Below are 21,353 nucleotides of genomic sequence, written 5' to 3' on the forward strand. Positions count from 1 at the left end.
GAGGGAATATAGTTGGGGTTATGGGTTTGATCCGATCAGTATTAGACGTCATTGTGTAGGTGAGGTGGTGTTTCTGTGGATGTTTCCACCCATCTGATCTCTGAGCTCCTTTAAGACGCAGCGTCTCAAAGCTCGCATCAGACTTTGGACCCTTTGTCTGACGGGAGTTTCCTGTTCCTCTGACCATCACCTCTGAATATGAGCGAGTGCAGTATGATCTAACGCACAGGAACTGGAGAAACCACAGAAGATCTTGACGCACGGGTGAGAAAGATCTCAAATACATCTGTTCTACTCAGGAAGTGTTTATTATTTATGAGATGACTTTTTATCAGAACTAGTTGGACATGAACTGATGATCTCAGGTGTCTGTAATCAGGTCTGTTTTAAGAGTTACGTGAAGTTTAGAAATCTTTAGATGTTTAGATCTTCTCAAAGAGCTCAAACAGACACTAATATCACACATAAAGTTATTCTGGTTTATTTGATCTTCATCAAATGATTAATCAGAATCATTATGTATTTGTGTTTGAATCAGTGTTTAGGGTTTTGTCGTGTTCTCTTGTGTCGTACGGTGTTGTGTCATGTTCCTGACGCTCCTCACAGCAGATTTCAGAGATCTTGGTTTATGAGCTCATAAACCTGCACAGATGATTAGCTGAACTTTAACACTGTTCATTCCTCACTTTAACTTTACACAAATGTACCAAAATACCATGGTAATACCATAAAAGTTTACCTAACATTATTGGAAATACCATGGTATTTGATGTACTTTATAAATGCTGTGTTAGAGAACCCAAGTACCATGGTTTTACCATAAAAATTTGTTGAAAAACCATGATATTCTGTGGTATATGAACAAAGTAGTACTAGTATCATGGTACTCTGAAATATACCATGGTATCCAATGGTATTATACCATGGTACTTTGTTTTTGGAAGAGATGGTAATAACCATTGTATTCTTGTACCTTACAGCACCATGCAAATGTACCATGGTATTACCATAAAAATGTACATTGAAAACCATCTGGGATACTCACAGAAAGTACCATGGTACTTTACCATGGCACAGTGATAGTATCACATGGTAATACTACTTTGAGAGTTATACCATGGTACTTAAGTGTACTTCCAAGAATACCATGGTACTTTTTTGTGAGTATACCATGGTATTCTTTGAAGTACCTTAGACAATGTAAATATTATGAATCAAAATACTCTGGTTTTACAAGTTTAATCCATCGTGGTAATGCAGTACGATCTCAGTACGTTTGTTTGCAAGTGTTAATGTTATAGTGGTGATTCACATTGTGCCCAGGTGCTGTAGTCATGCTGCAGGGTTCGAGTCCGTTCGGCTGGTCCAGCGGTTACCCAGAGTCACTGCGGTCCAGGTGAGGATCGAATCTGATTCTTGTCTAATATCAAACATCAGACGTTTGTGTTTAACACTGTCATCTCCTGTAGCGTGACAGGGGCGGATGAGACGTACACGGAGCTGTCGGGTTTATCCAGACCCAGCGCTAAATCAATATACCGTGAGTACTGATCCTGTGACGTCACGAGTTGATCATTAAAGTGGCTAATCTGATATTAGTCATTGGACCTTTACATAACTGTGTGCTATTTATAGAAGTGTTCATAATTGGACACTGGACATGGATGTTTTTCCACTGAATTAGAAACTGTTACAGAAACAGAATTAGAGTGAAGACCATAAAACTGATAAAACAAACAAAAAAATTATAAAATAAAACAGGTGTTTGTTTGTGTTGTGTATTTTTGATGCTTTATATATGTGTGTCGTGTGTATGATGTATGTTAGCTATAGTTGTGTGTATATGGTGTGTTATTGTGCGTTTATGTTTGTGTATGTTAATGTGTGTACTTGAGATGATTATTGTGTGTTGTACATTTGTTTATGTGCTATTGTGTAATGTTGTTATTGTGTGCTTGTGTATTTATGGTGTGTTATTGTTATTGTATATTTACAATTTTACAATTATTCATTGTGTATTGGTGTTTTATTATTTGTGTGTTATTGTGTTGATGATTTTGTATTTGTGTGTTTGTTGTGTTATTGTGTGTTTGATTATTGTTTATTTGTGTTTATTATGATTTTGTATTTGTATGTTTATTATTGTGTTTGTGAGTTATTGTGTGTTTGATAATTGTGTATTTGTGTTTTATTTGTGTTTATGATGATGGTGTATTTCTCTTTGATGATTTTGTATTTGTGTGTCATTGTTTTTGTGTTATCGTGTGTTTGTTGTTTTTGTTTATGATGATTGTGTATTTTTGTGTATTTTGTTAGTGTTTGTGTGTTATTGTGTTTGATTATTGTTTATTTGTGTCGTACTTGTGTGTTTAATATGATGATTGTGTATTTCTGTTTGATGATTGTGTTTGTATGTGTTATTGTGTATTTGATGATGATAATTGTGTATTTGTGTGTGTTTGTCATTGTGTTTGTGTGTGTTATTGTGTGTTTGATGATGATGATTGTGTATTTATGTTTTCTGTAGACCAGAGGAAGGAGTATGCTGAGTCCATTAATAGACAGATGCATCAGTTCCAGCACCGAGTGGAGGTGAAGATCATCATCATCATCATCATCATCATATGACCGATACATGGCCAATCACTCATTCCGCCTCTTACCTCCACAGCATCTGTTCACCTGTGAGCTGGACGGGCAGCAGGTGTGTGACGTGAACGACTGTCTGGAGCGGCTGAAGTACATGGACGCTACGGGCCTCGTGTGGGGTCAGGACATGATCCTGGAGGTGCGAGACAGAGCGCTGCTACTCTTGGACATCGAGAGCCAGGTCAGTCTCTTCTGAAACTCTCAGCAAAAGCAGAAGACTGTCTGGGAGAAACCATTGAGGCGTTAATGTGATCTCACTGGGTTTTGTGCTGCTGTTGATGTTTCAGGAGGTGTTAGAGTCGTGGCCCCTGAGCAGTGTTCTGGATCTGAAGGCCATTCTTGACGAGAACCCGTATGACTCTCTCCTGACCGTCTCTATCCAGGACCGAGGCAGTCGGGCCGTCAGCGTCTTCCTGTTCCAGAGTGAGTCTCTCAGGGTGAGTTCACGACTCTCTCAGGACGGCCGGAGCATCTCAGCGTCTCTGATGATAAACGGCTGTTTTCATTTGTCATTCAGGCAGATTATCTGAAGAAAGGCCTGGAGCGGCTTCTGCAGAACAAGAGGGATGATCAAAGACAGAGCAACGTCAGGTTAGCTGATGAAATCCTGTCCAACCAATTACTAATGACCTCCAAATGTCGCGGTGACGTAAATTTGTCATTTGATTCTGCAGTAAAGCTAGTGTAGGAAATGCCATGCAGAGAAATTCACGAAGAACCTCGCCTCCACCTGAGCTGATTCTTCAGAGAGCTCCTCCAGAACAGTGGGCCGCTCCGGATTATGGTGAGATAATGCTAGAACTGTGTACTTTTAATTATCGGTGCTTGCAAAGCGAAGCACTCTATTACTGTCTCACATGCTTCTTCTTTTACGGCACCTTAAAATTTCGGCACCTAACTTGTCCCGCACCGTTTGTCGTAGACCCATGAATGAGGTGTCAAATCATGCGGCTTATAAGTGATCAGGTGTACAATGTTAGCCGAGCGGGTGAAAAAGTCTCGAAAAAGTCCTCAAAGAAGCACGTAAATGGGGGCTCGTCCGGGATCTTAACCCAGGACCTCTCGGGCCATGACACTTAACATTGGTACAAACTGTTATGAGATCATATATCCACATGAGAATGTCATCGAGACTTGGGGGTGGGCTCATTTGACTCGCCTAGCCAATAAGTAGTGAGGTAACAATGTCATAGCCATGCTCAAGCAACCAGTTACAGCACCCTAGCAACCACCCCATAGACTTCCATTGAAAAAAGGTGAGAGGGATATCTCTGGATCAGAACATCGTAGAGACAAGTGGATGACCTCTTTTGACTCAGACTGGCAAGTGGTCCTTAAATATCCAAATACACACTCAGTCTAGTAGTTTCAGCCTGGTAACTGTATAGCCACACCCTTGCAACCATTTACAGCACCCTAGCAAATGTACGGCAGCATGAATAAGCCATATCTCAGCACCACATTATCATAGAGACATGGGGATTGGCCTCTTTTGTTTTAGTTGCAAACTAGTCTGTATCACCATGGTAACTGTATCCATGCCCTAGCAACCATTTAGAATACCCTAGCAACCATATAGCAACATAAACACACCATATCTCAGCTTCAGAACATTGCACAGGCTTGGGAAGTTGGCTCTCTTACAATTACGCAGAACCCCCTAGCAACTGCCTCGGCAAGCACTACTCTGATTTTCTTCAGAAAGTGAACATGTCTAGTATATTTCATATTATATTTTGTTAGGTTATATCTAAAGATATTATATATTTTGAAATTAGTAGGTAGTAGTAGTAGGTCATTCGGGAACTTTTTGCCTACTCTTTTATGAGTACTGTGAATTCACACATGCTTCTTTTGTCACATATTGTTTTTCACCTACTATATATGTGATTTCGGGTTGCAGCCTATGTGTCCCTGCTTGCTCTTTTGGCTAGTATTACCCACAATCTCTTGCACTTTGGATGAGAATGTGAATTTTTCATGTGGTATCAATAATGCACGTTATTATATACTTTAAAGTATGTACTTTACCATCACTGGCGCAGTACATACTTTATATACTTACAAGCACACTGTTTGTTTGTGCTGTCCAGATGAGAGCCCCGCCCCAACTCCACCAGCCTCCAGAAATAACTCCACCTATATGAAGGTAGTGGCTCCGCCCCCTCGTGTGGAAGACAAGCCCCCACAACCGGCCCCGCCCCCTCAGAGGCCATACACAGAGAGAGAGAGGAACGTGGTAAGTGTTTGTGACTAAATCCTTAAGTGTTGATGTGTAGATGAGAGTTAAAGACGACTCGTCTGTGTGCAGGACATCCTGAATCATCTCATTAATGACATTGAAGCGTTCGCAGACAGATTGACAGCCGTCGCTCCTAAAAAGGACAAAAAGAAAAAGAAGAAAAAGCAGAAAGGTGAGCAAAATTATTAATTTAATTAATGATTCATTTAGTTAATGAACACTAATGCTTTCCTGACATGTTTCCTGTCATCTGTATGCTGAAGTTGTGAAGGGGATGCCATCAGATGAAGAGTTCACAGTCTGTCTGCAGAAAGTCAAGATGGCCTTTAACCTGCTGGTGTGTGAAATAGGAGAACAGAAGTCATATGTTTCATTTTATATTATATACTACATAATTTATACCTATATACTATGTACAGTGGTGGTCATAATTATTGGCACCCTTGGTAAATATGATCAAAGATGACTATAAAAATAAATTTGCATTGTTTATCCGTTTTGATCTTTAATTCATAAAATTAGCAAAAATCTAACCTTTCATTGAAGGAAAAGAATTGAAAGTGGGGGGAAAATCACTTGTATGTTTTTCTCCAAAACACGTTGGCCACAATTATTGGCACCCTTTTATTCAATACTTTTTGCAACCTCCTTTTGCCAAGTTAACAGCTCTGAGTCTTCACCTATAATGCCCGATGAGTTTGGAGAACATCTGACAAGAGATCAGAGACCATTCCTTCATGCAGAATCTCTCCAGATCCTTCACATTCCCAGCTCCATGTTGGTGCTGCTTCTCTTCAGTTCACTCCACTCATTTTCTATAGGGTTCAGGTCAGGGGACTGGGATGGCCATGGCAGAAGCTTCATTTTTTGCTCAGTGACACATTTTTGTGTTGGTTTTGGATCATTGTCCTGATGGAAGATCCAACCACGGCCCATTATTGGATTTCTAGCAGAAGCGGTCAGGTTTTGATTTTTTATCTGTTGGTATTTGATAGAATCCATGATGCCGTGTATCTGAACAAGATGTCCAGGACCTCCAGCAGAAAAATAGGCCCTCAACATTAAAGATCCAGCAATATATTTAACTGTGGGCATGGGGTACTTTTTATCCATGTGTGCACCAAACCCATCTGGTGGGTTTGCTGCCAAAAAGCTCTTTTTTTAGTTTCATCTGACCATGGAAGCCGGTCCCGTTTGAAGTTCCAGTCGTGTCTGACAACTGAATATGCTGGAGATTCTGGATGAGCGCAGAGGGTTTTTCTTGAAACCCTCCTGAATAATTTTTTTAGGCTTTCTGAGACTCAAGACTTAACTAATCTCTGCAATTCTCCAGCTGTGATCCTTGGAGAGTCTTTAGCCACTCAAACTCTCCTCCTCACCGCGCATTAGGACGATTTAGACACACGTCCTCTTCCAGGCAGATTTGTAACATCTTTAGTTGATTGGAACTTCTTAATTATTGCCCTGATGGTGGAAATGGATATTTTCAATGCTTTAGCTATTTTCTTACAGCCACTTTCTATTTTGTGAAGCTCAACAATCTTTTGCTGCACATCAGAACTATATTCTTTGGTTTTACTCATTGTGATGAAAGATTAAGGGAATTTGGCCTTTCTGTTTCCTCATGTTTATACTCCTGTGGAACAGGAAGTCATGGCTGGACAATTTCATGTTCATGATCACCCTGGTGTGCTAAAAAAAATGTAAATATGAATGGGAATATACTTCAGAGATATTTTACTCATAAAAAATTCTAGGGGTGCCAATAATTGTGGCCAACATGTTTTGGAGAAAAACATTTATTTCATAATGTGATTTTTTTTCCCCCACCTTCAATTCTTTCCCTCAATGAAAGGTTAGATTTTTGCTAATTTTATGAATTAAAGATCAAAAGCATAAACAATGCAGATTTATTTTTATAATCATCTTTGATCATATTTACCAAGAGCGCAATAATTATGACCACCACTGTATCTATGTATTTATCTATCTATCTGTCTAATATTTATTACAAAGATTATATATTATATTATATTATATTATAATAATTATGTCAAATAATCTGTTTATCAGGCCAATCTGAAGGGAAAGATTGAAAACCCCAGTGCTGCTGAACTCACACACTGTCTGTTCTCTATACTGGACCTGGTGAGATGACTGTCTGTCTGTCTGTCTGTCTGTATATGAACACGTTGTTCTTTAGCTAACATGTGTTTGTGTGTGTAGATAGTGCATCACTGTAACGAGGATCTCCCACAGTCTGTCGTGGCTCCTCTCTTTGAGCCGGAGTGTATTCTCTTCCTCAGTGAGGAGGCCACGGCGGAGGAGGATCATCTGTGGCAGTCGCTGGGAGACGCCTGGAACATCCCCAGGTAAAACACCAGTAACCTCTTCATCATCTGGACTCCATCAAACACACACACACGTCAGACAGAGGCTGCTCTCTGTGTTTGACATCATGTTTCTGTGTGTCTGATGAAGCACCAAGTGGCCGGAGGATGATGAAGATATTCCCACGTTCACGCCGGTGTTTGATGACGGCTGGGAGCCGCCGGCCATTAGAAACCCTGAGCCGACCAACACAAACACCAGCAGCCGAGAACCACCACGACAATCCATGACACAACAAATGGTACGTACAAACACTGAGCACTTAATTACATAAGAAGAATTTCATTCAAATGCTTTAATAGTTTGTTGCTTCTGTTTCCTTGTGTAGAGCAACAAATTACTCCAGGAAGATCAGGAAAGGTACTGATATACTTCAGTATTTTAGTATAGGAGATCTCCTGCTGTACTTTGAGTGTGTAACTGAGTGTGTTTTGCAGCTCAGAGGAGTTGCCGGTGAGCTACATGAAAGCGGTGTTTGATTTTACAGCACGTAACGCACGTGAACTCACCATCAGTAAAGGTGAAGAACTACAGGTGAGCGACTGCAGACACAGACACATGCATATGTGACCTGGTTCAGCAATTGACCCTGAGATTTTGAGTTTTTTGAGTTTTCACAGTGTCTGTAATAACTTGTTTTTGAGAAAATGGTCTCTAAAGATTCAGTGTGTGTGTTGTAGTTGTTGGACATGTCTAAGCAGTGGTGGAAGGTGAAGAATCAGAAGGGGCAGATCGGTTACGTCCCCAACAACATGCTTCAGCTTCCGCAGCAGGAGGCGAAACCTGTACGTATCAGTGACGTACATGTCTAGTTCTGTTGATCTGATTTACATGTGTTCACAATTCTAAACTTCACCTCATGACCCACAGGAAACTCTATCTGCACCCGGACTCACCAAAAAATCCCGTCCGGAGGAGGTCCGAGCCTGGCTGGAGCACAAAGGCTTCAGTAAAATGTAAGGAAAATGTGTTCGCATACAGCACAGAATATACTATGTACTGCATACTATTTTTTTTTTTTTAAAACTAGTGTGGGAAACTAGTACACAAAACGATAACAGTAGTAGTGTGCTACATTGTCACATGACCTCATTAAGGTGTATTTTTTAATTTAGTGACCTATGTTGAATCTTGCAGAATACAGTTGATTTGCATGTTTAGTCATATTTTGCATAAAAAATGTTTTCGCTTTTGTCAGTCTGATTAAATAAGTCAAAATCAAAAAATGTTTGAAAATCACTACTGACATGACATGACTCAATGGTTCTTTCGTGTGCATGTCATTGGGGCATAGTCTCGCACGGTGCATTTTAGAAAAATGTAGTTGATTTTCTGGGTAATAAAGTACAGAATACACACTGCATAGTGTTTCTTAGCCGGTGGGTCGCGGAGTGTGTAGTCAAAGAAACAACAAAAAGCGTAATTGTAAATGTTTTTATGATTCGAGACTTTTATTTTGAAGGGCGTGCGCGAAAGCTGTTGACACTTCTGACAAGGCATGATTTCAGACGCAGTTTAAAAGAGTGCCTGAAAAAAAAACGCGTTGTCTTGATTCAGTATTTGCGGTATGTGTCAGTGTCATTATCCTAACGTTATTTTTATAACGAAATAAAGTCTCTCACCTCAGAAAAACGAACTTTCCTGTCCTGTCAGACGTTGATGTGCTCGCGGCGCGCACTCTATTTCGCGCGCAAATGTGGAGGCGCGCGCAGTATATTGTTTCACTATAATAAAGAGCAAATGAAATTACGTTGTGTGTTAGCTGGGAAGGATTTGCATGCAGGTATGATGTTTATTCCGTTCATAAGGATCAGTGTCCATATGTTCAGTTCATGTTAGTATTGTATTTACCATGGTAACTAGTTTCCAAAATACCTATTTATTTTCACATATTTTGCTATTTCCTATAGTTTTTGATGAGCGTGCAGGTTTATACCAACTTACTAACTTTAACAAATACTACAGTTTAGGGCTGCTATTTAATAGTCTTACCTTATAGTTCAACTCATCAGAGTTTGTGATATCCTTACAATTTATGTTAAGTACAAAAGGACGGCACTTTTGTGCATGTCAACCATTTTTGATAACTAAATTTGCTTGGTTCAAATTCTTAAAAATTTGAGTCACGGCTTAATGACCATGGGAAAATTATATGTCCCATGACCAAACCAGCTTAGAACCACTGGCATACTAGTTAGTTAATCTGAACTCAGACATCACATAATGAAATGTTTGTGTTAATAAACTCTTTGTGTGTCAGTACGGTCCGGTGTTTAGGGGGCATCACCGGCTCCATGCTGCTGGGAATGACGCGTGACGAGCTCAAGACTGTTTGTCCAGAGGAAGGCGGACGAGTTTTCTACCAGCTGCAGAACATCAAATCGGCCCTTGCGGTGAGTACAGTCAGTCATCGTTACACACATGATGTCATACTGAAGTATGTGATGTCATATTCACACAACATCATATTCACTCTCTCCAGATGGCCAGTGAAGTGAGACCATTGATCTGAGGCCACAAACTTCCTGTCGACCGACACTAACAAACACACACAACTGAAGCTGTTAATGGATGCTGAAGGACGTCGGACACTAAATTCATATTTATTCAAAGTCAGAGCTGGTTTTGAAGATCAGGAGTGTCTGATTTGTATATTATCACAGTTTTTATGTTTGATGTAAAGATGCAGAAGAACCCAGAGGAGATTGAATACACACATGCTTTATTGAAATGAATAAAATACTCTTTTCTGATCAGTACTGCTATAGACTAACAATCTCATTCACAAAAAATAAAGATATACATATATATTTTATACTATTACTTGTGATCATTTGCTTTCTAGCATGTTGAACCTCATGCTTTGCTCTGAATCTGCTCTATCAGCATGCTAATTTCTATAAACCATGCTGTTTTGATCTCATGATTTGTGCGATTTATTAGTGGGAAGATCACAATCCTGCGTGAAGATTAACAGTCAGTTTAAAAAGTACCGAACACATGCCGGATCTGAAAATACGTCAGTCATGGAATTGTCAGGCGTAATGTATATCTAGTGTACGAGGAGATCTACGTAAACTACCTTCATATAGATGTGTAAACTTTACAGTGGTTAGCGAGCGTACAGGAGGTTTAGGGTTAGAAAAATACTGCTCATTTTGGCCTCAACGGCGCCTCCTGCAGGACCGGAGGAGATTCGTAATGCACATCTTAACAGTTTGGCCATCAGAGAAAATAAATCCTTCAAATTGATTTAGAAATTAAAAGATTAACAGAATCAGAGACTAAAAGACACGTTCACAGTAAGATACAATCGCAGCCAAACCTTCAAAATAAAAGTAGCTAAAGTAAAAGGCACGTGAGGGAGCTGTGATGTCATCACGAGGCTCGTGACGGAGGTATAATGAAAAACACTGGCGCTCGTTGCATTATATTGATGCATAGCTGAAACGTGCACTGAAATGACATGAAGGGAATGTCGCTTTGGTCCTGATGTTAGCGTGCTGGTTGGACAGGTGATAGCGTGGGCGGGGTCATGGCTTCTCTAGCGTGCTGATTGGACAGGTGTGAGTGTAGGCGGGGCTGTGGCTCATCTCTAGCGTGTTGATTAGACAGGCGCGAGTATGTGGGTGGGGTCATGGCTCATTTCTAGCGTGTTGATTGGGCTGTGGCTTGTCTCTAGCGTGCTGATTGGACAGGTGAGAGTGTGGGCGGGGCCGTAGATTGGCTGGGCATGAAGGACAGCATGTCCTCCTCCTCGATGCGGTCCAGCTCCTGCGTTCGGACGGCCTGCGTGATGAGGTGAAGTTCTTCGCACAGCGTCTCGTGTCGGTACGACACACGGATGTCGGGGACGTTTGTGCGGCGGATGTCGTTACTGATCGGACCCTCTTTGTTGTAGTTGGGACCCAGCCAATAACCCTTAGCCTGAGACACACAGATATGATAGATGAGGACAAATGAACTTATTAAATATTTCACTAACAAGGAGCAATTTCTAGCTGAACAATTGTTTTTTAAATGAGCATATCTAAAAAAATTATACTCTCCACAGAAATGTCCAAATGCGTGTGTATTTTTGTGTGTGTGTGATGTTACCCTGTGTGAGAAGCCGCTCATTAACACACTGTTTCTGGCCAGTTCACACATGTCACATGAGCTCAGTTTCCACACCTGAGCGGCGATGCTGTACTCCTCCATCAGAGGCTCCTGCAACACACACACACACATACAGTAGTTCAGCTCATCAGGCGTTTAACCTGAAACATTTTACACCAGATGATCTCGAGCGCCGCGGCTCACCTTAGTGAAGTGGAACTGCAGCGGGTCGTCGGTGGACAGCGACACCATCAGGCCGCGGGACAGATACTCGGGCAGAGGGTTGCGGTGGTAACTCAGAAACAGACTGTTGTTGCTGAGAGGAGACATCGCGATGCCCACCTGAGCCAGATAGTACAGGTACTGCAGGACCGGAGCCTATGACACACACAGACAGGGATTTATCTGCTGAATCATTACTACTTCCTGTTTGATGATTCAGTCCTGTGTGTTTGTCATGGTTAGGAAACGAGAACCTCTTCAAAATACTGAAAACTAAAGAATGATTCTTATGAAGCGGATCTTTATAGAGAGTCAAACACATACGCAGTGGCTAATGTAGTCCGATTCTTGAACAAATGACTCTTATGAACAGGTTCTTTTAGTGAATCAAAAACATGAAGTCAAACAAGTGTGGGTGAAGGAATCAAACTAGTTACACAGTTGATTCACTTAAAAGAATCGGTTCATAACAGCCATTCATTTAGGAATCAAGGTACTTTAGTCACGTTGAATGTGTTTGATTCACTAAAAAGAACTGGTTAAGAGTCATTTGTTCAGGAATCAAACTACATTATTCATGCTGAGTGGTGGTTACGCTGTATGTGTTTGATTCACATACACACAAAAAAAAAAAAGTTCATAGGAGTCGTTAGTTGGAGAATCAGACCACACCGGTCAAGATTTTTGATTCTGATTCACTAAAAACAACCATCTCATAAGAGTCATTCCTTCATGAATCAGACAACAAAAGTCATGGTTTGGACAACATGATTCACTAAAAACATCCATCAAGTAGGAGTCATTCGTTTGGGAATTTGTGTTTGATTCAAATTAGCCACATATTACAACTAGTGGATCAGATACTCGAATGAATGACTCTTATAAATCTTTTTAGTGAATCAAAGCCACATAGCGCAACTAGTGAAATCCAATTCAGAATGAATGAGCAGAGAAAAAAATAATACTCTAACTGATTTCCCAAGCAAATAACGGTTATGAATCTATACTGTTTGCGCTATATGTTTTTCAACTCACTACAAAGAGAACCGGTTCATAAGAGTCATTCGTTCAGGAATCAGACTACACTGTTACTAGTCTCATTCCTGAATGAATGACTCTTATGAACCAGTTCTTTTTAGTAAAACAAATCTACATAGTGTAGTCCAGTGTAGTCTGATTCACAGGACTAATGATTCTTAGAAGATGGTTCTTTTAGTGAATCAAACAGTCAGTGTACTCTAACTTTTTCCTGAACAAATGACTCTTTTGATTTCCACTCTTATCATCCATGTACCTTCCTGAGCAGCAGTCCATGTGAGATGTTTTCTGACAGAATGAATCCAGACACCAGGTGATGAATAGGCCCCGCCTCCCCGCAGTGAGGTCGCAGCACAAAGGTGTGGAAGCCCCGCTTCCTGCTCACACACACACACAGTGATTCAGAGTGATTCACGCAGTGATTCATATTCTCGTGCTGTGGCGTGTTTCAGTACCTGCGCAGGTGGTTCAGGACGGTCATGTTGGCGTACATGTAGTACAGATAGTACGAGTACGGTGGGTTGTTGTCGTCACACCAGCGTGCCGGAGACGGACTGTCCAGGTTAAAGATGTGATGCTCTGGTTTAGACTCGTCGTCCACACTGTCGAAACCCACCACCTGAACAACACATTAAAATTAAAGTTTTGTGGCTTGATTTAAAATGTTCAGGTTTCAGGTTCATGTTCCTAAAGACATCATCCTGCACTGTAGAGATTTTTGTCCAATCAGATGCTCTCGAGAATGACGCTGACTAAGTTCATGGCCGTGACGTAAACTAATAACTTGGCTATTTAAGCCTCAACAGAAAGTACGCTCGTCAAGTGATTTTACGATCCCTGTTCGCATGGATCTGTGAAAAAAATGACTAAAAGCGCTGTATTCTGCTGCCAGGCCAGTAGATGGCGATGTCGCTTTGTAAAATAACACTATGCGCCTATAGACTGAACATGTAATACGCTTGACGTCACCATTTTCGCAGATTCGCGTTTTTGTACTTTAAACAGGAACGATAACGGTATCGTTTCCGAAAACTTGCACTTTGAAACCCGTTTTTAAAATTTTGCGTTTTCAGGCACCAAAATGATGATGTGTAAATGAACGATCGAAACACATACATTTTTTTCTGTTTTTAGTTGAAATCGATGTTGTGTAAACGGACCCTAATATTCACATACTCTTTAATGTTTTTGACTATGTGGTTGTATGGGAGCGCACTAAACGATTCATATTGGTGAATCAATTTGTGCAGATTCAATAAATGATTCACTGATTCATTTCCCAACTCAAGTGTTCCAGTCCCTGCGCATCATTTGACTTCATCTTTGTGGAATGTTTATTAAATCCTACCTTTTATTGTTATGTTTTTGATTAAGTTTTATGATTGTGTTTGTTGCGTTATTTATGATTCCAACATGTCAGTTTTACTGACGAACTTTCAAGTGATTCACAGTTTATGGAGGACCAAAACTGCAAAGAAGAAATGTGATTGATAAATTTGTCACAGTTTTGTTCTTTAAAATCAGTCAGACTGAGTCATTCGAGAGATGCGACTCACGTGTTGCAGGAAGAGGTGCAGCTGCGGGTGGCTGCTGGGATTGATGGTCGCCTCAAACAGAGGCAGGAAGATGTTCTCCAGCATCTGCTGGAAGTTGTTCAGCTGCTTCTTGGTGCAGTAAACGTCACTGCGGACAAACACACGGCACATCACACTCGTGGAAAGACCCCGTAAAACATGAAAACTCAGTGTGTGTGTGTCCTCACAACAGTCGAGGGATCTGGATCAGCCAGCGGACGTTATCGGAGTAGACGGAGTGAGAAACGGCCCACTGCGCCAGATTGTCCCACTCGTCCATGGAGCGGCCGTAGATGGACAGACGCAGCTCAGCGTTCTGATACTTACTCTCCTCTAGGTCTGACATCACTTCCTGCACACACAGGAAGTCACACGGCAGCACATTCAGAGCGAGATATACACAACTATATGGGCTTGTTTTAATTTTAATAGGTTTTAGTGAAGAATTATTAGTTTGAACTGGGGCTGCCAAAGATAATGTGGAAAATTATGAGATTAAATTAAATACGCATTTAATGGCGCTAAATTTATTTCATTTAACACGTTATCAATAAAACAATTTCCCCCTTTTCTTAAAAATACATTTGAAAGGGGGGGAAAATCTAAATAAATATGTATAATGAATACAATAAATGACATAATTATAAACATTTAAATTTTATATATATAATTATATTAATGTACAGTATTAGACTACTGAAAAATCTACTCTGGTTCTGCTCTGGTTCTGCTCTGGTTTGCTCTGGTTCTGCTCTGGTTCTGCTCTGGTTTTGCTCTGCTCTGGTTCTGCTCTGGTTTTGCTCTGGTTTTGCTCTGGTTCTGCTCTGCTCTGCTCTGGTTTTGCTCTGGTTTGCTTTGCTCTGGTTCTGCTCTGGTTTGCTCTGGTTCTGCTCTGGTTCTGCTCTGGTTTTGCTCTGCTCTGGTTCTGCTCTGGTTTGCTCTGGTTCTGCTCTGCTCTGGTTTTGCTCTGGTTCTGCTCTGGTTCTGCTCTGGTTTGCTCTGGTTTTGCTCTGGTTCTGTTCTGGTTTATTCTGGTTTTGCTCTGGTTCTGCTCTGGTTTGCTCTGGTTTGCTCTGGTTTTGCTCTGGTTTGCTCTGGTTCTGCTCTGGTTCTGCTCTGGTTTTGCTCTGCTCTGGTTTTGCTCTGCTCTGGTTCTGCTCTGGTTTGCTCTGGTTTTGCTCTGGTTCTGTTCTGGTTTATTCTGGTTTTGCTCTGCTTTTGCTCTGGTTTTGCTCTGGTTTGCTCCTGTACCTTGATGATGTGGCCGAAGTATTTCCCGTGGATGTGGTTGTCAGTTTTGATGAAGATCTCTCTCAGGATGGATTCTCCGATGGGATTGTATTTGGAGTTGAACTTGTCGAAGCGATGGAACGTGTTCCTGTCCTGCGGAGGAAGTGTCAGGTGTTACGTCACACAGCGATGATCTGACGCGGCGAACGCTGTGTATGATATCTTACCGCGTGCATGTCGAGCGTGTCGACGCTGAGGTCGAAGGCCGTCAGGTTCATGTTCTCGAACACCTCCATCAGCGTCTGCCCGCGGCCGCCCTCCATGTGCACGATCTCGTCCGGGTACTTCTTCATCGCGCGCTTGATGAACCGCAGCAGGTGCTTCTGATTCATGCAGGACGAGGCGTGGATGTGTGTGTCCACCTGACAGACGCAAGAATGACCGTTTGTTCTGAAACCTCAGATCAACTTCTGTACAAACACTGCAGCAGATCTAGTTAGTGTGTTTTATATTGTTTTTCTCATCCAAAATTCAGAATTGAAGAAGTTTTCCTTTAAATCATGAGCTATAATTTGAATTGAACTGGCTTAAACAGTAGAAAAACCAAGAGACAATGTGAAAATGCATTTATTTAAATATCTTACATTTATTAATATTTATGTACTATATATATATATATATGTCTTATATGTATATCTTATAAGATACATATTTTTACTTTATTTATTTTCCTATAATAACATATTTATATTTTGTAATATAATAATAAATAGAATTTTTATAATAAATATAATAATATATTTATAATTACTATAATAGTATTTAATAATAATATAATAGTATTTAAATGTATTATACAGTAAAACTATTTTCATTTTGATAATTACTTCTACATTAGTAATTAATTTTTTATTAATTATCTTATATTCTAATATTATAAATATTTTAATCATGCATTATTTTATTTATTATTATAAATATAATCTTCTAAGATAAATATATTTTCTATAATATTTCATATTTTTTATAAAATTTAAATATACTTTATTTTTAAAATATATAATTATTTTTAAACATAATTAATTGATAATTATTTCTATATTACTAATTACATTTTCATTAATAATTATCTTACATTCAATATGTCTATATATTGCAATTGTACATTAATTTAGTTCTTTATTTCAGAAAATATTAGATATTATACATAATATGTAATATTATTAGACGTAATATTTACATAATATTATACGTAAATATTAATGAATATAAAATATTTTAATAGCTACATTTTGACAGGAAAATATTTAAATAAATATTAAAAATAATAAAGACAGATAGGGGGCACTACATATATATATATATTAGTTATCATTTATATATTATTGCTTTAAAAATGTAGATTTATTAATTATATTACATTCAATATTCAATATATTTTAATATTCTAATGTTGTACATTAATATAGTTCTTTATTTACTGTATATAGAATTAAAATATATTTATAATTATACCATTTATTATATCTGTTATATTTGTTATAAGTATTAACTTTTTATTTTGATAATTACTATATTACATTATATTATTTATTTTGTATTTTATTCATAATTTTATTAGCTAGCATATTAAAATCTTATATTTTATATTCCAATATTCTACAATAATATTGTATTTTTGTATTTATTTTAATGTGCTTATTCTTTAATTTGTTTACTGATAATCTATATCTTAGTTGATTTAATGCTTTATTTATTGATATTTCAGTTAATTTCAGTTCTACTTCTTTAAACTTAAATTCTAATGTCAGTTCTGTGTTCTGATTGGCTCTTGAACTGTTAACGGTGAATGAGATGTCAGACTCTGACCTTGCGTATGTTGTAGAAGTCTCGGTGCGGCACTTGTTTCTGCGCGGCAAGCTCCTTCATCTCGTTCAGCAGGACGTGCATCTGAAACTTGGAGCTCAGATACTGCAGCCGCCGGTAACAGAACGACTTCCTGTGGAAACAGGGACGCATTAGACGCACGCACGTACGGCGAGCCCGGTGCATGCTGGGTAATCCATCACTCACACGGGGCCGTTAATGATGAGCGCCATCATGACGTTCATGTCGGCGATGTATTCCTTCAGGTCTGGATACGGCAGGTCCAGCTCTGAGCTCCTGCACAAACACACACACGCCGTCATTCACAGAGAATCTGACCTTTCTTCTTTTTTAAAAGACACATTTACATACTAAAGTCTAAAACTAAACTTAAAACATACTCTTTTGTCATTGTTTGAAGATTATTTCTTCAAAAACACAGAATTATTGTGTAGAAAGCATTATTTTTGTTTTATGGTAATTTCTAATAGCCAAATTTAATATAGTATTTTCAATTTTGTACATTCTTGATTATTTTTATTGTAAAATCACAGAATCTTCATGTGTTGATGATTAATTGCTTTGGCTTTTTCATTTTTTCAATTGATTTTCTACATTTATTACTTGATTTGACATTTCAGTTCATTTTAATTCTACTCAGTGTTGCTTTACTATCACTAATTCGGTATTATAATATTTATTAATATTTTGAATTCGTTTAATTTTCGTTGTTGTGTGTTTGTTGTTTATATTAGTTTTTTTAAATGTCTTTTTTATTTCAGTTTTAGTTATAGTCATTTTAGTTCTTCAACTTAAACTAAACGAAAATTAGAAATGTTGCCAAATTAAATAAGTTTCATTTTAAAAATATATTTCAGTTAACATGTATTTTATTTCAAGTGATGAAAATGAAAAGGTTTCAGTTTTATTTGACGATAATAATCTGATTCTAAATGAAATAAATTTATGTTTTTATATATATATACTTTTTCAATTAACGTAATGTTTGTAATATTTTTATTTAACGATAATAACACAGATTTATTTATTTATTTATTTATTTTTTATTCTTTTATTATTCACTTTTAAAATAACACTACAACATTTATTAAAATAAATTAGTGCTGTCAGTCGATCAAAAAAACCTAATTAATCGCACCTAACATTAAAATATATAATATATTTTTATTATGTAATACATAACTTCACATCGAATCTCCAAATGAATGTAGAAACAACATAAAGATGGTATATTTTAAATATTAATTTTAATGGATACTATGTATGAGACTATAAATGAAGGCCAGTGTCACTGAAGCTACTGAATGGATTTTTTTCTTTCTCGAATTCTGAGGATGAAATAAGTCATTATTTAATAATGTTTTGTTTTTCTTTTTTTTTTTTTTTAGAGTATTGAGTTGTTGGCTTCTCTTTCAGTTAGTATGCTGTACACATGTGTGTTCATGATCCAGTTTTCCTTTCGAGGACGTCTCCAAAAGGAGGTTTACCTAAATTTAGCTCATTCAGAGGACGTTTTCAGTCGGTGTGTCCCTGAAACTCACTTGTCCATGGGGTTTTGTGTGGTGTAGACGTGAAAGACTCCGTCCACCATGGCGCAGCTGTATCCGGCGTCGGACGGCAGGTTCTTCATGTGCTGCATGTCATATGGGTGCGTTTCTGACACCGGCATGTGGACGCGCATGTCTGAGAGACACACGGACAGACGTCAGCGCTGGGTTGTGTTGTGTTGTGTGCATGCGTGTGTGTGTGTGTGTGTGTCACACACCTGAGTCGACGGGGCTCCCGCGAAGGTCCTCGTAGACGCTGATGTCCAGCGGTCTCTGGTTGAGCTCCTGCAGGGATCGTGCCGTGGTCTTACAGAAGGTCTGCAGTGACAGAGCGATGTACTTCTCTCTGATGAACAGGGCCTTCACCACACACTTCGCTGCATCCACCAGATCAGTGAACGGCACCTGAACACAGCCACGAAATCTCTGATCACTGAACGCAAACACACTCAATCAACACAAATCTGTTTATCTGAAGTGTTTTCCAGTGAAAACATCTAAACATCCTTAAAACAAGATACATTTGAGAACAAAACTTAGAGGACTTAGAAAAGAACTTAGAGAATTTAATATCTTGAGATAATACATTTTGGAACAAACCTTAGAGAAAACTCAGAGAGAGAAAAATACTTGGGATAATAGAATTTACCCTTAGAAAGAACTTAGAGAATTGAATATCTTGAGATAATAGAATTGAATATCTTGAGATAATACATTTTATAACAAACCATATAGAAAACTTAGAGAATTGAATATCTTGAGATAATAGAATTTAACCTTAGAAAGAACTTAGAGAATTGAATACCTTGAGATAATAGAATTGAATATCTTGAAATAATAGAATTGAATATCTTGAGATAATACATTTTATAACAAACCATAGAGAAAACTTAGAGAATTGAATATCTTGATAATAGAATTTAACCTTAGAGAAAACTTAGAGAATTGAATATCTTAAGATAATAGAATTGAATATCTTGAGATAATAAATTTTGGAACAAACCTTAGAGAAAACTCAGAGAGAAAAAAATATCTTGGGATAATAGAATTTAACCTTAGAAAGAACTTAGAGAATTGAATACCTTGAGATAATAGAATTGAATATCTTGAAATAATAGAATTGAATATCTTGAGATAATACATTTTATAACAAACCATAGAGAAAACTTAGAGAATTGAATATCTTGATAATAGAATTTAACCTTAGAGAAAACTTAGAGAATTGAATATCTTAAGATAATAGAATTGAATATCTTGAGATAATAAATTTTGGAACAAACCTTAGAGAAAACTCAGAGAGGAAAAAAATACTTGGGATAATAGAATTTAACCTTAGAAAGAACTTAGAGAATTGAATATCTTGAGATAATAGAATTGAATATCTTGAGATAATACATTTTATAACAAACCATAGAGAAAACTTAGAGAATTGAATATCTTGAGATAATAGAATTTAACCTTAGAGAAAACTCAAAAAGTGAATATATTGAGATAATAGAATTTAACCTAAGAGAAAACTTAGAGAATTAAATATCTTGAGATAATAGAATTGAATATCTTGAGATAATACATTTCAGAACAAATCTTAGAGAAAACTTAGAGAATTGAATATCTTGAGATAACAGAATTGAATATATTGATATAATAGAATTGAATATCTTGAGATAATAAATTTAAGAACAAATCTTAGAAAAAACTTAAAGAATTGAATATCTTGAGATAATAGAATTTAATGTAGACATAATAGAATTTAACTTTAGAGAAAATTTTGAGAATTTAATATTTTTAACAACAACAACAACAACAACAACAAAAAAATGGTCAGACTGTCACTTGTATTAATCTCAAATCTCACTAAATTTAAAGTGAAAATCACATGAAAATTTATCAGCAAACCAGAATATATGTATAACCTTCTCTGATTTCAACAACTTTTCTACTAATTTTAATATTACATATATTATAACATATATATGTTATATATATTACATTTTACATATATTACAAGTAATTTATATATTTCCTAAATTTAATATTGCATTTCTATAATTGCTAAATTTAATATTGCATTTCCATCATAAACCTAAATTTAAAAGTAAAAAATGTGAACGGCTGATTTTAATATTTGAATATTTCATAACAAATTTTAATATTACATGAAACACTTTTAATTGATCTTGTTTTAAGAATGTTTAAGTAGTTTTGTGTTTTCCAGTACAAAAATCACACTAATAAAGATTTGTTTTACATTTTATTAGTAATTTCAATATTAGCTAAATTTAATATCGCATGTTCAATTTACTTGTAATGCTACAATCAGTGTTTTAGTGTCATTTATATACTATTATTTATTAATATTTTAAATTAAGTAATGAAAAATATGAACTGCTGTTAAGTTGTGCACACATTAACACAGATTAATAAGAGCTGTAAATTATCATTTATTGTTATGTCTTGGTTTATTTTTCACACAAA

General features: G+C 37.4%; 2 protein-coding genes across 5 annotated transcripts in view; one reads left to right on the plus strand and one right to left on the minus strand.

Annotated features, from left to right (window-relative positions):
- On the plus strand, window positions 1-10,097 carry eps8l3a (EPS8-like 3a). The gene is made up of 20 exons (XM_051910176.1): window positions 1-264; window positions 1,324-1,396; window positions 1,470-1,540; window positions 2,528-2,592; window positions 2,672-2,830; window positions 2,937-3,086; window positions 3,167-3,240; window positions 3,324-3,433; window positions 4,743-4,888; window positions 4,961-5,063; window positions 5,155-5,228; window positions 6,965-7,039; window positions 7,118-7,263; window positions 7,373-7,523; window positions 7,611-7,642; window positions 7,720-7,816; window positions 7,963-8,067; window positions 8,153-8,238; window positions 9,543-9,675; window positions 9,765-10,097. The coding sequence occupies exons 2-20, from the start codon at window positions 1,335-1,337 to the stop codon at window positions 9,792-9,794; spliced, it is 1,869 nt and encodes a 622-aa protein (XP_051766136.1). The 5' UTR covers window positions 1-264; window positions 1,324-1,334; the 3' UTR covers window positions 9,795-10,097.
- Window positions 9,988-21,353, minus strand: part of ampd2a (adenosine monophosphate deaminase 2a) — a 23,603-nt gene continuing 12,237 nt past the window's right edge. For all 4 annotated transcript variants that reach the window (XM_051910174.1, XM_051910173.1, XM_051910171.1 and 1 more), the window contains 13 exons: window positions 19,097-19,283; window positions 18,873-19,014; window positions 17,518-17,607; window positions 17,314-17,443; window positions 15,672-15,866; window positions 15,466-15,597; window positions 14,403-14,566; window positions 14,197-14,323; window positions 13,096-13,259; window positions 12,897-13,017; window positions 11,585-11,758; window positions 11,381-11,491; window positions 9,988-11,209 (listed from right to left, as the gene is read on the minus strand). In XM_051910174.1, coding sequence (XP_051766134.1) covers window positions 10,961-11,209; window positions 11,381-11,491; window positions 11,585-11,758; window positions 12,897-13,017; window positions 13,096-13,259; window positions 14,197-14,323; window positions 14,403-14,566; window positions 15,466-15,597; window positions 15,672-15,866; window positions 17,314-17,443; window positions 17,518-17,607; window positions 18,873-19,014; window positions 19,097-19,283 — 1,986 coding nt within the window. In that variant the 3' untranslated portion in view covers window positions 9,988-10,960. The remainder of the gene's footprint in view (window positions 11,210-11,380; window positions 11,492-11,584; window positions 11,759-12,896; window positions 13,018-13,095; window positions 13,260-14,196; window positions 14,324-14,402; window positions 14,567-15,465; window positions 15,598-15,671; window positions 15,867-17,313; window positions 17,444-17,517; window positions 17,608-18,872; window positions 19,015-19,096; window positions 19,284-21,353) is intronic.

The sequence above is a fragment of the Ctenopharyngodon idella genome, chromosome 10 (genome assembly GCF_019924925.1).
Source record: "Ctenopharyngodon idella isolate HZGC_01 chromosome 10, HZGC01, whole genome shotgun sequence".
Taxonomy (NCBI): domain Eukaryota; kingdom Metazoa; phylum Chordata; class Actinopteri; order Cypriniformes; family Xenocyprididae; genus Ctenopharyngodon; species Ctenopharyngodon idella.

What these genes read in the sequence shown, in the direction of transcription:
- eps8l3a (XM_051910176.1), top strand. Translation starts at nt 1,335, where the DNA reads ATGCTGCAGGGTTCGAGTCCGTTCGGCTGGTCCAGCGGTTACCCAGAG. An exon ending in AATCCATGACACAACAAATG is followed by an intron (nt 7,524 to 7,610) that starts GTACGTACAAAC and finishes TTCCTTGTGTAG; the next exon opens with AGCAACAAATTACTCCAGGA. An exon ending in GTAAAGGTGAAGAACTACAG is followed by an intron (nt 7,817 to 7,962) that starts GTGAGCGACTGC and finishes TGTGTGTTGTAG; the next exon opens with TTGTTGGACATGTCTAAGCA.